At 47.6% G+C, this 17,227-nt stretch overlaps 1 protein-coding gene across 1 annotated transcript in view; it reads left to right on the top strand.

The window, feature by feature from the left end:
• Positions 1 to 17,227, top strand: part of ALX4 (ALX homeobox 4) — a 37,724-nt gene that overhangs the window by 12,471 nt on the left and 8,026 nt on the right. The window contains exon 2 of the mRNA XM_056493878.1: positions 15,274 to 15,584. Within this exon, the coding sequence (XP_056349853.1) occupies positions 15,274 to 15,584 (311 nt within the window). The remainder of the gene's footprint in view (positions 1 to 15,273; positions 15,585 to 17,227) is intronic.

Below are 17,227 nucleotides of genomic sequence, written 5' to 3'. Positions count from 1 at the left end.
ACCCTACTGAGCAGTGTCTCCTGGGGACCTTACTCTATTCATTTTTGTTGATGTTGTTGGGCCTTTGCCTCAGACAGAATCTGCCAGACAATATTTGTTGGTAGCTATGGATTTCTTTAGAAAATGACCTGAAGTTTACCCAAAAAGGAACCAAGAGACTGTGATAGCAACCAAGCTCCTAAGGGCTGAATTTTTCACCATATTTGGGGACCAAGACACAAAGAGCATACAACCAGGCAGAGGCTTTGATGCCAAAGTATTTCAACAGGTTTGTCAGATGCTAGTAAAGGCAAAAGGAGGTATCCAGCATCCTAAAGATGGTAGGGAGGAGAAGCTTGGCTGGTGCTGAGAGAGGGCATTGAGCCAACTGCATGCCACCTGGCCTGGGATGCCTCCATTTACACTCCCTGCTCTCCCTGTGCTGCTCCTCAAGGCTTGGGTACCTGCCTTGTGTCTGCATCTGGGAGACCTTAGTGTGTTTTGCACAGCACCCAAACCCCATGGGTGTGCAACCAAATCACCCCCAGACACTTCACAAGAGGGTGACAGGAGGACCAGGACTGATCCAGCCCTTTGTCTGTCATGTTGGGTTTTAATGACTTTCAGTGTAAAGGCAAAGTGTTGTCTGAGCCCAGTTCTCCTTTTCAGACATTAGCCAGGAAATATAGCTCAGTTCTTGGGAGAAATTAATAAACCTGGACTATGTAAGTCTGGTCTATCTGGACTCTGCAGAAATCAAGTGGAACATCCCAGGTTTTTCTAGAGAAAACCTGATGCAAATATTGCCTCAGGCAATGTGAATGCTCTCTGATGTAGGCTTTTGTGTGGACATCTGGTTGATTGCACATCCCACAGAGATGGAGATATTGGGAGCCTGCAGCAGATAAACCATGGTCTGTAGCACTGACTGCATGCATGCATTAACATGAAAGAGGCCAGTGGGTCCTGGCCAAGGAGAAGTTATGAGGGTAACTGAGTGGGTCCAAGTGGAAGCCAAGAATACAACTAAGGGTGTTATGTCTGGTAGAAATTAGTTCCCCACTGGGGAAAAACAGGGAATGGCCTCATTTAGCCCACAGATTTCATTAAAACCAAGAACTTTGCTGAGAAGTCCTCCTCAGGATTTCAAAGAAAAGGGAGCAGCAGCTGAAAGCCTGTGGTGGCATCCCAGTGGGAGCAAAGTCAATCCAAGCTCTATAAAAATGTCCCAATAGGAAAACGTGATATGAGTGTGCTCTTCCTCCCTGTGTGCCTGGTGTGAGGTAGGTCCATGGGTCTGGGTTCTTCTGGAAGGAGGCAGAACAAGGCATGCTTTTGCAGGGATGCCTGACAGTGGTGAGCAAAGCAGTTCACTTTTGTTCAGTCCTGTGCCAGAAGTATTAACACAGAGCATGGGCACTGAAAACTGCCCAAAGCACATCCCAGAGATGCCTGCCCAGGTGGCAGAGGAAAGCAGGGGACCTGGCAGCACGACAGTGATAGCAGGGTAGCACCATGGTTGAGCACATGGACCTGGTGTGTCCTGCCCAAAGGGATGTCAGACCACCCCTTTTCCAGGCAGGCAGTTCTGCCCCACAGCCTTCAGCTCCCCTGCCCAGCTTTCTCCTGGGGAAATTAAACAAAAAGATGGTACAATGGCTTCCAGACTCTCTCTGCCCAGTAACAATCTATGAAGCTTCTTACTGTAGCATCCAAACACCAGAGCTCATCAGCTGACAGGAGACAAAGTAACCTTTTATTTTCTTGTTTTCTTATTATCATGTTCTTGACAAAGTTACAAACTCGTGTTATGTAGCCTGTGGTGTACTACAGTTTGAAGCAAATTGGACTGTATAGCAGTTCATAAGCCTCAGCTTCATAAGCTGTAGGAGGTGTCAGTGGAAAGAACAATGTGGTTTAAACCAATTCAGGAAGCAGCATCTTTGTTTTGGAAAACTGAAGACACAAGCAGCAAATACTCAGAGGGTCCCTGATTCCAGACAAGTCTCTCATTACCTTCTCCTTCCTTGGGATGGAGAGTTTCCTCCAGCACTAAAGCCTTGGCTTTAAAACCCTGCCTTCTTGGAAGCTACATACTCATAACTCTGTTCACTGAAGGGGTTTTGGAGTCCCATTATTTACATCCAACTGTATATTTTCTCCTGAGAGCCCTATAAACCAAATGAATTGCAGAAGAAATCACACATTCCCACACAGGCATGTTTGCCTCTCATGAATCTGAAGAACCATGACCCAAATGTACTGTGAGATAGTAAATCTGAGAAGGCAGTGTGTGAAAAGCCTAGTCTGAGATGAGAAGGAAGGAGAAAGCAACCCACTGCAGCCCCCAGTATCATTCTCTGGAAGCATTCTGAGCCCATGAGCTGGAAATGCTTTGGGGAAGCAGAGGCCAGCCTGTGCCTAGTAGCCCCACTAATTCCAGGAGCCCTCAGACACTGGAAACTGAAGTGTTTATCTGTTCTGCCTAAATGTCAGCCTTTCCAAACCCTTGCAGACAGGCTTGTTTCTGAAGAGAACAGGAAGACTGCTGGTGAAAAGGGGTTGCTCTCATCTAGGAAACTGAAACAGCATGTACCTTTCCAACCAGTACTTTCCAGGTGTGGTGATTCTAGCCTGTGTTTTCTGGTTGTGTATTTTATTGCCCTCTCTAGGCCATCCTGCCTGCAGTCACTCTTTCCACCTGCTTTTAAGGCCTCCTGGTGCTTCCCACCCTGCTAGAAAAGGTAGCTTTTAAGCACTGAAGCTCTGCTTGTGGCACTGACATCATGATGTCTCTAGGCAGAGACTTTCTGAGTTGTGGTCCATGTCAGCACATATCCACCCTTATGGAGATCAGCTATCTCCCAAAATAAGAGCTCACCTAAGGAAGCAGGAGGGATGAATACCCCGTGTGTTTTATTTGCAAATTGTGAGCAAGGTATGAGTTTTTGAGGTCTGTCTGGGACACAGGATTGTTGTCGGGATGATGTTTGTGAGTAATCTTTGATCAGCAGATCGTGTGTGTGTGTGTGGATTGATGCAAGAAGCAGGCAGCTGAAAGGGCATCTCTGATGGAGTGGAAGGTGGGTAATGGTGGACACAAATGTTGAGTTCTTGTTCCCTGATTGGATGAGCACTCTGGCAGAAGCAGGTTTCTGGGACAAATATTCCTTTTCACAAGTTTCTAAAGATGATTTCTGTAAATGTTTGCAAATGTTTACTTCACATTTGTAGTCACTCATGTCAATATGATCCCATCCTGGAATGTTAACTGGAAGCAAACACAAAAGTGGGCATGAATTCCACTTCTTAATTTAGGCTGATTTTCATGGTCATTATCTTTCACGTAATCATCCAGTTTGGTTGAGAACTAGTGGCGCTCCAGGAGTTCCTCTCCTTCCAAGAGTCATGATTTTTTTTTGTTTTCTGTTAGGAAAATGTGTTACCAGAGTCACTGTTGTTTGTGTCTACTGTCTGACACTTCATACCACAATCCCGCATCCAGTTTCTTCTAACTTAATCAAAACTTAACAATCTTTCCTAAAAGCTCCCACAGCAGTTGTTTGCCTCTGGCTGTTTTTATAATACTTTTTCTTTTTTTTTTTTTTTAAAGTTCTTCTGAATAAATTAAGCCATTTCCAAGAATGTAACTAAATCTAAGCACATTTTTGTTCTCTCAATGTCAGGAAAAAAAAACCTGATGATGATTTTTTCATAAGTTCTGCTGCACTGTGCTGTGGAGCAATATCATCAGATTTACAGTGGAGCTGGGCTTTGGGTAGCAAATGTGTTTTGTGCCTTTCCTCTGAAAGATCATCCAACAACTAGCCATAAGGAGTTGTGGTTTGAACTGTCTCAGTAGTGACACCTTTGATTTTCACACCTAAAGACACTGCAGATTTTTCATGTTCTAGGAGTGTTTTCAGCCAGGTCTGAACTTACTCTTATTGCAGTGGCCATTTGCCCTGGTAATTTGTCCAGCCTTGGATCCAGACAAAGAAGGGGAGCAAAGGCTGAGATAAGGATAAGGAATTTTGATGTGGCAGAAACTTGTTCTGCAGACTAAGGAGTGTGTTGGATTGAATCGGGGCTTAGATCTACTTGGCCAAGATACCAAGGTATTGCATGATTCAGGGCATCTGAGAGGCACAGGACCTTCACCTCCAGGCTGCAAAAATATTAGATGATGCTAAATACTTTTGAAAATTCAGGCTTCACCGCACTGGGCTTGTGACTTGGGCATCTCTGCACAGATGGGACCCTCTGGCACAGCTCGGTGGATGCTGTGGGAAGCCCAGAGGACACTGCTGAATAGGGTGTGGATGCCATGCAGTAGATAATAATTGCCTTCAAACACTGGATGATGATGATGAAAAATTGGAGAAGTGTTCACCACAGAGAGGGGTCCAGTGTCTATGATCTGAAGATCCAGAGAGCAAGGAATATTTGGGGAAAAAAGGAAGAGGAATGGCACCAAAGCCCTTCAGACAGTGCTCTCACTGCTCATCCTCTTGGTCCAGTGGACATGTTTGGTCCTGGCATTGTGTTTAACTGTGGTGCCATGCAGCCAGGGACCATTCCAGCCAGCCAAGGCTCCACGCAACCATCGGCAGATACAACAGCACCAGGATCATCTTCTTCCTAGAAACGTCTTGTCCCTGAGTGGCTTTATCAACGAATTTAGGGGAGCAGGTGATGGTCAGAGATCCACATCTTGGCCTGATTTGATCACCACCAAGCACAGCGAGTGGCCAGACTCTGGTGGCTTTATCCATCTGGGTCAGGCAGAGGAGAGCATGCACAGAATGGATAGACACCGTGGGAATGTGGCTCACCAGGCACAGCCTGGGAAAAGAACTGAAACACTGAGATGGAGTAGTAAGTAAAGGTCAAATGCTCTCGGCTCATGCAAACCTACTTCTGGGTTTTTTTGGTTGTTTTGGTTTTTTGGTTTTTTATTTAATTTTTTCCCCTGGTGACAATTATATGTGTTGCAAGGTGAAGTAGTTCTCAAGTGAAATGAAATCCCTTTCTCTGACCTCAGAGTGCATAGCTCTCTGAATTACTTGACAAGCACAGTTTACCCTCTGAGCAATTCACAACTCCCCTTTCACAAGTAAGAGCACACTTTTGTGGATGTTTTCCTTGTTCAGTACTACAAATGTTTTTTTTTTTTCCCTTAATAACTGTCATTTGACCTGTATCTTGGGTTCAATCCCCACATGGGCTACTCACTTCAGACTTGGACTCAATGGCCCTTATGGGTCCCTTCTAACTCAGAGTAATCTGTGAGTCTGTGAATGTTGCTATTCTCAGCTCAAAATTAAAAATGTAAGTTGCTGATTGTGAATATTATTTGCTCTTCATTTACCATATGAATCTTAGGCACACTCATTCCATTTCCTCTTAGTGCCTCATTATCAATAAACCTTTGCCTCACTGCTTCTGTAAATCATTTTCATCCCTTTCCTTTGGGAACCATGTGTTTGGCCTCTTGGACAAGTATCTCATGAGAGTAATTGGTCAAGTCATGCAGTATCAGTTTTACTTCTTGATGAATTGGCAAAACTTCATTAAAGGGGGATTATTGAACAAAACATAAGTATTTTTTTGGATGAGGAAAGCACTGCACTTAAACCATGATGCAAGAAGGTTCCCAGTATTTTACCAAGCACAGTGGCAAGCACAAGTATTCTACCAAGCACATCAGCTATTGGTATCATTCAAAAGACTTAGATTATTAGATTATGTTAACTATTCAACACATACCTTCTCTTTTCTGGGATAAAAAGGATATGGAGCTAAAGCTCCAGATGAGTCCTAAGTGGGTTTATATGTTTCAGAGCTGATGGCAAATGAGGGAGTGTTTAAAACACTCTTTCCCTACTCCTCACAGCCCCAGTAGAAAAAAATGTGAGTTGCAAGAGTGTAGCAGTCACAACTAATGGTGGTCTCCCATCAGAGGCTGCAGCAGTGCTGGTTTGCAGCTCATGGCAAACACCAGTGCTGGACACAGACCCAAAGCCAGACTGAGGTAGGGGAGAACTGTTCGCTGCAGAGGCTGGAGGGAACCCACAGAGGCCAAAGGTTTATTAAACTTCAGTTTGACTGGAGCTGAAATATGTGCCTCTAGAGCAGGGCAGCAGAGGTTCACAGAGTCCTTTCTGTAGACATTTTATGACAGTCTTTGGGGATACATATAAGAAGACTGGGGCATTCTGAGTAATTTAAAAAAATATTTGTTTAGACTGTGTCAGGGTCAACTGGAGTTTCCAAGCAAGCCAGTCTTAGATGGATTTTTCTGTCTTTCCCCTTTCTCCACAGCTATAGTGCAGACACACTGTGGTTCATGGCCAGGCCATGCAGTGCAGCTATGTCCCCTCAATACCTCAAAAACAGCTCTCAAGCTCAGAGAGACCTTGAGTTCACTGTGTACCCCTGCACTGCTTGTGGGGTGCAGGAGATCACCTGCATCTCATGGAGACCAGGGATGAGAGTCCCTGTTATCAGGCATTGCTGCTGCTACCTTCAGACCCTGTCAGGAATCTGGGCTTTCCCACCCCAATTGGCAAGGTCCCAGTTTGGTTGTGTTGCTTCTTGCTTCAGTTTGGGATTTTGCTGCCCTATTACTGCCAGTAAAAGCTGATGCCAGTCTGTTGCCCAGGCCCAGTGACTGTGAATTAGTGGGTTTGGTAGCCAGAAACCTAATTTCTTTCTGGAATGCTTCTAAAAGCCTAGTGCTTGTAGGAATTTTCCCAGACCTGGCTGGACTTGAGTTTTGCAATGTTCAGTTGGAATGGAAATGAATTATAGATGTTCTTCCAAGAACAGGCAGGTTTGGGGAAGGCTGAAGGTTTTTTCTTCCCTCGTCTGGACCTTTCTTTATTAATCAGCTGCATAAAACTGAAGAACAACAGAGCTGCTTTGCTAAGAAATCTTGCCCAAATTTTGTCTCAATGTTTAAATTCAACCCTTTCTGTGGTTCTGTCAGGTTCAGCCAACTTTGGTTGTTTTCTGCTTTTATGCCAGCTTTCCATCACTCCTGCTTTCCAATTTCCAAGTGTAACTGGTAGCACCCAGCTCCCCCTGAGATGTGCATCGGGTTCCAATGGGGTTGCCACAGCATCAGCAGCACAAAACAGGCAACTAGAAGTCACCTCTGGGAGGCAGCTGAACTTCAGCAATGCATGGCTGTCTCTGCTGCAGAGAGGTTGCTTTTGCAAAGCAGACAGAACACAGAGAGAGGCAGACAGACCAACCAACCCGATGATGTGAGCAGCGTCCAGGCAGGCACCGACTCACAGGATGGGGTGAATCACTGCAAGCAGCAGGGAATTAAACTGTGCCAGACATCAGAGCAAGGATCTACTCCCTCCAGACAGCTTTGTCTCACCAGCCTTCCTCACCAGCAGGAAGCAGCATCCCTTCTGAACTGGATGGGTGATTTATACCTTCTGTCACAGGTGATGGCTGGTGGTGCCTCACTTGGCGTGTGGTTGGCATGGAAGGAAACTCTCACATTGAGATGGGCAAGGCTGCATGACTCCCTCTCACCCTGACAGAGCAGAGGTCCTGCTCATCCAGCACACAGCCTGGGATGGAAATTGTAGGGGAAATATCTGGGCCATGTTGTGGGGAAGAGAGAGGCACTGACTGGTTGCAGGGGAAACCTCTGGAGAAGATGACACCTTGCAGAGAAGAGCCCCCTTTTCTCTTGCAGTGCTCAGGTGAGGGATCTTTTCAGATCCTTGCAGTGGCCAAACAGCATGGGTGAGATTAAGATGAATTCATAAGTCTGCATCTGATGGGAACTCTTATGCTCTTCTTTTCAGAGTGAGAGCTCAGCCCTAGGCCTTGCACAACCTCATCTGCCACTCACATCTGAACAGCACTCAGTGCCACTGCAGGCACCAAGTGGCACTGCCTGCTGTCAGCCCCAGAGCTCCACAGCACTTACCTTGCCCTGCTGCAGGTGCAGAGCCTGACTTCACAGAGCCCCAGCACAGGGAGGGGGGTTCAATCCTGGCTACCTTAGCTGCTTCTGTCACTAACTTGGCTGGAGCTGGCATCCAAGCATAGGAGGGGCAACCTTGCTGGAGCTGGATTTTTCAAAAAACAACACAACAGAGGGATAACTGAATGATACCAAAGCAAGGTAGACCAAGTGGATTGGGCAGATGTTGGTCCAGATGCTGACAGCCACTAAGGATGTCCTAGTAGGAGAATTCAGCTCAGATAAGAGCAGAACAGACTTCCCACATTGGGACAGAGCATTAAGGTGTGCAAAACCCTACAGTGTCTGTCTGTGGAGAGCATAAGTCTTCAGCAAAAAGCACTGAGGGTCTGTCTCTTCTGTCTTTCACTTGCCCAAGGATCTGTGGACTTTTCTGGACTGAAATCCCAATAAAGAGTTATTAGCCTGTGTGTAGGTATGAGTCCATGACTGAGATGACCATTCAATACTTTGTCCACTATTAGTGATACTGATTTTTATCCTTAATGAAATCACATATTTCATCTATTCAGCATTGAGCCAAGGCTTCAGAGAAGTAAGGTGCTCACATCTGGTTCTGAGGAGCTTAGGAAAAACCAAGACCCTCAGGCAATCACTGTCATGGCAAGGCATGCAGGACTGCTTGGGAAGGAGGAGACTACTTATTCAAAAGGTACAAAAACCAGAGCCAAGAGGAAACTGAAAGCCTTTTCAAGCCCCCTTCCCAACCTTGCCTGCCTTGTCTGTCTTCTTTGGCTGGAACTCACTGGGGATATATCAGTTCAGAGGTTCTAGATGGCTTTTGGTTCACATGCACTGCTTTAGGCAGAGACACAAGTAGGATGGAGCAGAAGTCTACCTTTTTTTTTTTCCTAGCTGTGTCATGTCTGTGATATGCCTACAGTGGGAAATAAGACATTTTAAAATGCAGTAGCTGACCCATCTTGTCTCCAAACTTTGCACACAGCCTGGCATGCTGCAAACCTGCTGATCACCCCCAGCTCTGTCCCTGGGGACATCTGTGTGGGATCTAATGAGGCTCTGATGCCACCAAGGTGGCTGTCACTTTCACCTGCTATCCCTTAAAATGTCATCTTCTGGCTGATCCTGGCATATTCCCAAGGCACTGTGTCCCCTCCTGCAACACTGTAGATCTTCAGATGTCCAAGAGGACAAAACCATGTCACTGGGAAATTAATGGGCTCATCAGAGAGAACTGACATGCCCAGCTCCAGAATAATGGCATAAGCAATAATCTCCCTTCACATTCAGTAGCCATGGCATGCAATGGAGCAGTTTCATTTTCTCTCCAGGGAGGCAATGGCACTACATTTTCTTGCTCTGTCCTTATATCATGTTCTGGGAGCCAGAAAGTCGATTGCAATCTAGCAGGTTGCTAGAAGCATTTTTGTGCCTTCAAAATTTGCTAGTCAGCACTTCCCTGCTTTTCAGATGAATGTGCCACATGAAAAAGGACCTAGGGAATGAGTTGTGCCTTTTTCTCTAGCCACAGCTTCTATGCAGAGTTTTCAGAGTTGATTTGTTTATGTAAAAGCCAGTTTTGTTAGCGTCCTTTAAAAACATGAAAGAGGAGCAAGCAGCACATGTTGCATTTGAATAGACAATGCTGAGGTCTCTCCAAGTAGCCACAGGGTGTGTGAATCCAGCTAATCAGGCAATAAAGCAACACATGCCCTCAAAAACAGATGTTTGCATTGGGGGGGGAGGAAAGCTAGTTCAGAATAAAAGTGAGAGGAACAGCAATTTTCCCAAGTAAATAGTGCATATTCCCCAGGCTTGCTGTGATGTAAACTTCTCAGCAGCACTACAGTTAATGTTTATCAAGCTGTCTGTCCCCAAACACATACAGTGATTTAGTCCAGGACAACTAGCCAACCAGGAACAAGAGGGCTTAAGTGCAGCCAGGGCTGAGGTGAATTTGACTCCCACAGAAACATCTTCCAGGCACACAGTGGAGGTAGAGCCACTTATACACTGGCTTCAGGGCCACCAAAAAACCACAAATGGACTTACCCTGTGGGGCCTTTGACAGTCTCCAGACTGCTTTTAGGAACAGAAGGAGGTTTTTAGACCTTTCTGCACCAGGCATTAGTATTGTTCCTGCTGTATGCTCTGGCCAGAAAAATAAATTTCTTCTCAAAGAGGGAAGCCCTAGGTGTGGTCAGGAGGATCACAGCAGAGAGAAAAACTCCTTTCTCCCTTTCATTTTCCTATAGAAAAATAGACTTTTGCTCTGTCTGTAATTAGCTCCCCAAGGTGATCAGGTATTTCACAGCTATGTTTAGTCTGTGAGTTCCACCATGAGTAACCACTGAGTGTGTCCCCCTTTGCTGTAGAGCCTCAGGAGGCTGCAGGCAGCAGAGCAGCAGTGCCAGCAGCTTTGACAAGCTCAGCAGAGATGGATAGTGTCCATACAGATGAGAACATTCATGCAGTGGTCTCCTGAGCACAATGGGAAGCCAGTGAATGCTGTACCATGAGCAGAGGTACAGCATAGACCATATTCAGCCTTCCTTCAGGTTCTGCAGGATCAACCAAAGCAGGTCCCTGTCTGGGAGGGATGGACAGGCCATATATTCATCCTTATCCAAACTTGAAATGGAGATGGTCCAACCAGTTTCTGCTGGTAATTGCAGCTTCCAGAATGAAGCCAATGGTTTGTGTCCTGTGTAGAATTACACCACCTGCATTCAAGAGCTGAATGCTGCCCCATTGTTGAGCTGGGCACAAGACTGAAAGTATCATTAAGCATCTGATCATTGCTAATAAAATCAGTAATGCCACATACAAATAAAAAAGTGCTAAAATATTTTCTACATGTGCAGACTGCAAGAGCACTGACTTCCTTAACAGAAATAAACCTAAATATTTGGCTCTTTATATGTCTAAAATTCAGTCACTTTGCTTTGTCCTGTATCACCCAAAATGTGAATGTTTTTTAAATCATAGTCTTGTGCTGACCTCTAGACTTTAATGACAGATAGGAGGCAGAAGACTGCAACACACAGTTTAGAAACAAGTATCATGGTTTCAGCACGTGTTAAGGCAAGATCACAGGAGTTGGAGAAGGTTCTTATAGTTGGCCAAGTCCTTGAGGTGTGTTGGCTGGGCTGTGGTGTAAATCTGCCTTGGTAAGAAGTGTGAAATACACTCCCTGAACCCTCTCCAGGCAAAATTTTAGCACTGGCATTTAAGCAAGAGTTGAGAGAATGACATTAAGAGCTTTTTTTCCTTTAAAGTGTCATTACTATGAAGTCAGACCGTGCCTGTGCAATGAGAAGGACCCTGAAGTGGCCAGCACTGAAGGCCATAGAATTTGGGGGTGGGCAGGAGGAAATGGCACAAGACCCCCATGTCATTTAGTGTGGGAGCAGAGAGGCAGGCTGGTGCAGCCCCATGCCACCTGTGCCATGCTCTTTGGACTTGGGTTGTCCACAGACAGACAATGTCTGTGAGCTGCCACATGCCAGTAGGTGTTCCAGGCTGTTCTTGAAGCCTCTGAGGACTGGGAGAGCATCAGCTCTTTGCTGAGACTGTAATAGCTTGGACAAGATGTCACCAGAGCAGTACATTAGCAGTGGCAAGACCCAGCAGCTGTTCTGCCTGGAGCCCAGGGGAAGCTGCCCTGTGCTGGTTGTGTCCCTGGTTTGTGTTGGCCATGTGGCTTTCTTTCAGCCTTATGGGCTGTGGGGCTGCCTCACAGGGTCTGTGTGAAGGAGCTTATTGTGCAGGAGCTGTGGTTTGTCATGCTTGTGCCGTGTAAAGCAAACCTAGCTTTTCAAGTTGGGCCCAAAGTTGTGTGTTGGAAATGTCTCAGTCTCCATCCCTGTGGATGCACCAAGGAGCATGTCAGCAGAGCAGTGCAATGCCTGGCAGTCTCAGGGCCTTACCTCATGGTCACAGGTGAACATGGTCTTGTGTCTCCTGCACCCCCTTTCTCCTCTGTAGTGTTCCCAGGAAGATGGGGTGAGATTTGAAAAGAATATCCCCTGCAGAAGAAGTGGGAATGCAGGCATCCCTCCTGCCCAAAAGGAGCTGCAAGATGCTTGGGTCCCACATGCCCAGTTATCCTGGGCTGTCCCTTGGCAGCTGACACGGGGTGACTCAGGGAAGGTCTTGGAAGTGCTGATGGTCTAGCAGGCAGCCAAGGCACTGGGAGAGCAGGATATAATTGTGGGAAGTCAGAAAATATCCTGCTTCTACTGCTATGAGGGCAAGGATGGGTTGGCAGGCTCTGAAGGAGGCACCAAGCTGTCCTGCTGGGCTTGGAAGGGTGCAGTGGTGCTCACATTAACTCCTTCCATGGAGATCTTCACAATATGCAACTCAAGGTCTCTCTAGGTTTGATTAGAAACAGACACCCCAAACTTTGCTCTGGAACTTTGAGGCCATCTCCAGTTACAGGAAGTCTGGGCACATCCATATGCAGATGTATGCAATTTGTTTCACTTCAGCAGCCAGCAGGACTGTTTCGAGGTCAGGGAGCCTGTTTGTAGGGAATGAGAGTTATTTCTTGGGATGCTCAGCTGAGGGTGCATGCACATCATGCCCTCCCTATGGGCATGGTGTGCATCCTGCCTCTCCCATGGGAACAGTTCATCCCTGCCAGGGCCCCCAGGGGCTGGAGGTACAGAAGCCCAGATCTGCTGCAGTGCAGGAGCAGGACAGCAGCATGGCTGGGATGCAGGGAGGGCTCTGGACTGGCACAGCAGGCATGGCAACACCCACTGGGTGTGCAGCAGGGACAGTCCTTGCTCCTTGGGGCTGATGATTTGTGATGGAGATAACTTATCACTGCTGAAAGTCCAGGGGCCAGCTCTCAGCTGCAGTTTGAGCTATGCTGTCAACAAAACTAGAGCAGACACAGAGCTTTTGTGTGTGTGTGTGTGTGTGTGTGTGTGTATGTGCAGACCCTTCCCCAGCTAACTGAGCTCCTGAAGCAGATAAAAACCAGCAGAGAAGTTCCCAAGACACTACTGGAGCTGCAGGGGTCTAAGGGAGGCAGCCAGCACAAAGCCATGGGGGAAAATGTACTGAGCTTCCTGACATCATAAATAATAAAAGAAAGAGAGAAAGGGGGGAAAAAACCCAACCTCTTGGAATATTTTATTTATTACTCTGTCTCTACTGAGTCTCATTGCTGCAGACTTTCTGGAACTGTTTTATTTTCAGTTGTAAAAATTATAAATATCATGTCCATAGCATGTGGTTTACCAAGGCTGCAGGGCAAGGCACTGTCCCAGCCCATTTTGGACAGTTCTGTCCACCTGCATCCCCCAGGAGCAATGGGAGAGGTCAGCCAGTTGGAGAAGGCAGGTTCAAAGAGGAGGCAATGTGTTCAGTCACTGGCCTAGACACTGGTCCTGGAACCCAGGGAGCATATATTTTGGCAAAATGTTGCCAAGGATCAAAGCAAGGAGATAGACATCAAGCTTTGGTAAGCTTTATAGGGAGCTCCTCAAAAGTCTGAAGGAACAGTATTAGAGAAAGCAATAAATCTGAAATCTCAGTGGGGTGAAAATGGCAAGGGTAACTCCATTGCCCTCATCCAAGGTCTGCCTACAAGCCCTCTGTACCACCTGGGAAATTTTCTTCTCGAATCCCTTTCATAGCTCATCCCCCAAGGGTTAAATCTGGGCCCCTCTTGCTCTCATGCCTGAGGATGACAGCTACATTTCATCCTCCTGGTTTCATCCCAACCACCTCAGTGCAGCCTTTCAGCTGTGAGAGTGAGAGATGGGCAAGGACTTGTACACTGTACACCTTCTCACAACATTTTCATGGGCTTTTGGCCATGAAGATGTGACAGAGCTGTTCACAGAAGGGTAAACTGTAAATATACAGTGAATTAGCAAAAGGGCTTTGTAACAAGAGATGAGTATTGCCAAAGACACAGGCTAAGATGCCTAAACTGGCATTAATGACCCTGGCTATCACATTGCCTGGGAAAAGCTCCCAGTGGGGACATCACTAAATAGTGGAGCTGTTTCCCAGAAAGACTGATCCTGGCCTGGTAATATTTAAAAATAGATTAAAGTGGAATTTAAAAAAAAATATGAGACACTTGATGTGCTCTTGGCTTGGTAGGGCGAGTATGGATAGAAAATACCACAGTATCACTTCCCACACGTTTAGGAACTGAGCATAGCAGCTCAAGGTTAAAACCTGCAGTAGGGCTACCATGTTTTTTGCCCAAAGATCCCAGCCAGAAATGTGGCCAGGTGTGACACTTGGCTGTGCACTATATGCCAGGTGGCCAGTCACTCACACTGATCCTCTTTTTGTGTCCTGGGTTCAGCCCACCATGCAGAGCAGTGGCATCAGATAAGGGAGAGCCATGGGTGCCCACCAGGGCCCAGCATCACTCTTGCCAGCGAAGGGGACACCACTGTCACTGGAGACAGGAGGTGTGCAGGAGAGGACACACACAGTGCCTGCACCTGAGGATGCATATACTGCTTTACAAAGCTCAAAGGTGATTTTACTGTATTAGCTAAACCTTCAAAAGGAACCAGTTCACTGGTTCAGTGGTTGAAAACTCTTCCTTCAGTGCTGCCATACTGCTCTCATATGTCATGACTCATTAATTATTAATTGTTGAGGGCAATCAGTCAGGAACAACCCTGCAGACTGCTGTCACACTCCTCTCATTTCTCTCTGCCCTGCACACAGGGGATGCTGTTTCTGAAGCCCTCTTCTGTGGCACTAAGCCCCGCTCACAACCTCTTTGCCAAAAGCAGTGCAAGTCCTGGCAGGAGGCTGTGGGGGTGACTGGGGGTGCCAGTCAGGGGCACTTCTGCTGACCCACCACTGCTGCAAGAGGATGCAGGAGCAGAAAACAGACCCCACTGAGCACCATATGTGGCATCTGTGTACTCCTGGTTTTCTACTTTGTGTTACTCAGCAGGGGAGAACAGATGTGCAGGTGGCAGGAGACCTGCATGGTGCAAGGAGCAGATGGGTACCTCTCAGAGACCTTTCCTGTGGCCAGGACCAAGGAATCTAGGGCTCCATGATGTTCAACCCTGATGTGGGAGTTGAGAGGTTGAAGGAGGGCCTTGCTGGGGTGTTTGCACCTGAGTGTGCAGGGCTCATCCTTCCACTTGGGTCTCTGAGAGGGAGCAGGAGCTGAGAGAGCTTGCCCCAATCTCCTCTTGCTCATTTGTGCTGGGCAAAATTGGTCAAAAGATTTACATCTGTTTTCTTTTCTCTCTCTCCCTGCCCCTTACCCCTGGTCAAACCTGCCCTCCTCTTCCCTCCCCTACCTCCCACCAAAGCAGGCAAGGAAAGCGGTTTGGGAGAGCCTGACTTGCAGCCAAGCTCCGAGCCTTCAGCAATGGACAGCAGCTACCTCAGCGTGAAGGAGGCGGGGGTGAAAGTGCCCCAGGACAGGGCCAGCACAGACCTGCCCAGCCCCATGGACAAGGCTGACTCGGAGAGCAACAAGGGCAAAAAGCGCAGGAACCGCACCACCTTCACCAGCTACCAGCTGGAGGAGCTGGAGAAGGTCTTCCAGAAGACCCACTATCCCGATGTCTACGCCAGGGAGCAGCTAGCCATGAGAACAGACCTCACTGAGGCTCGTGTACAGGTATGGGGGGAAATCCTGGGGCTGGATGAGGGCTGGATGAGCTGCAAAAACCTCTGAGGTTCCCCTGCAGCCCCACCATAAGCTGCAGGCAGCTGAGCCCTAATCGGAGCCTGTGGCACAGGGAAAGCACGAGGAGGTACAGCCACGTCTGGCACTGCTGTCAGCATCTTTATTTGGTCTGGTGCCCTGCAATCCAGTGTTCAAGGATACCCCTTGCCCTTGAGCTAATGGGACAGAGGGTGGGTAAGCCTCACCACCACCCCAAACAAAGCTAGCACAAAGCCTGCTCTCTTCAGGAGGCTTGCAGGGGATACAGGCTCCTTAGTCTGAGTGGGAGCAAGCTTTTCCACAGGATGGGCTCTTTCTGGCAGGTGGGGCTGCAGAGGTGACTGGGAGTTCAGTACCAGAGAACATGAGATGACACAAGAGAGGCAGCTCTTGTTGCGTGCTTGGCAGGCGCTGAGACTGCATAAAAGCTGGAGAGATGGAGATCTGGAGGCAAAAGGTGCACCCACCACCTTAGGAGGAGCAGGAGAGTCAAACAGCCATACTCTGTAGACAGTCTCAATCACCTCCACACAGGTGGCAACTTTCATGAACTAACTCCCTTGAACTAACCTGGGGGCCCAGCAGACCCAAAATCCACATCAGAGGAGGGAATGATTCTCTGACTACTGCTCTTTCCTCTGAGTCAAGGTTAAAAGGAGGCCTGTCAGGGCTCAAAAGCATGTACAAAAAGGAGCACACTGCATGGAGCAGACATCCCCAGCTCACACTGTGGTGGCCAGCTCCTCCTCCAGCACAGCTAATCCTGTGACTTCCGTCTGCAGGCATTTGTCAGCTCACCACCCCCAGAATATACATTAGCATCAAGAATAATTGGCCCATGGAGACACTGATTCTATCTTTTATACCAGGAATATTCCCAGCTCTCTGGCAGCCTCTGCTTTAACCTTACAAGCAGTTGCTGCAAATAAGGCTCACATCCATGCTTTAGTCCCTTTTAGTTTGTACTAAAATGAAACTTTTCACTTCTGTGTTCAACCAGAAGCAAGCTTTTTCTAGTCTGCTTGCCTAAATTTGTTTGCAGGGCTTGTGTCCTCTTCTTCCCCACAGCTGTTCCTCTTCAGGCTGGACATGGCTGTGTTTCAGTAGGCAGAGTGTGATTCCCACTGCTCCCGATTGGCATTCCGAGCACCGCAGGGTGGGCAGAGCAAGGCAGTGCTACAAACATCAGCTTGTGCCACTGGATGCAGCTCTCCATTTCCCAAGAACACACCACAAGTGCTAATGGGGTCTCCTGAGAGGCCAGGCATGGCATCAGGTTACTGGCTGCACAGTGCATGAAATTCCTTTAGCTCAGGAATGAGAATGAGGTGCTGGAGGGTGGCAAGCTCCTCCTGCTCGCTTCTGAGCCAGGGTTTGCAGCTACTGTGTCATCCCAGTCAGTGTGCAGGGCTGGCCATCAGAGCCAGGGCAGGCAAGGCAGATGCAATCTACACATCCCTTACAAGTGACCCTTCATTTCGGGGGTTTTTCCCACTTTACCACTGGATCACACTTCAGCTGAGGGCAGAAGGATGCCCTAGGTAGCCAGGAGTACATTTGGCAAAAAGGGGTTTCAGCTTGCTCTGTGATAAGCA

The sequence above is a fragment of the Oenanthe melanoleuca genome, chromosome 5 (assembly GCF_029582105.1).
Source record: "Oenanthe melanoleuca isolate GR-GAL-2019-014 chromosome 5, OMel1.0, whole genome shotgun sequence".
In the NCBI taxonomy this organism is placed as follows: Eukaryota; Metazoa; Chordata; class Aves; order Passeriformes; family Muscicapidae; genus Oenanthe; species Oenanthe melanoleuca.
Note: the sequence above shows the minus strand (reverse complement) of the source record. Positions and strands in the feature narration are given on the sequence as shown.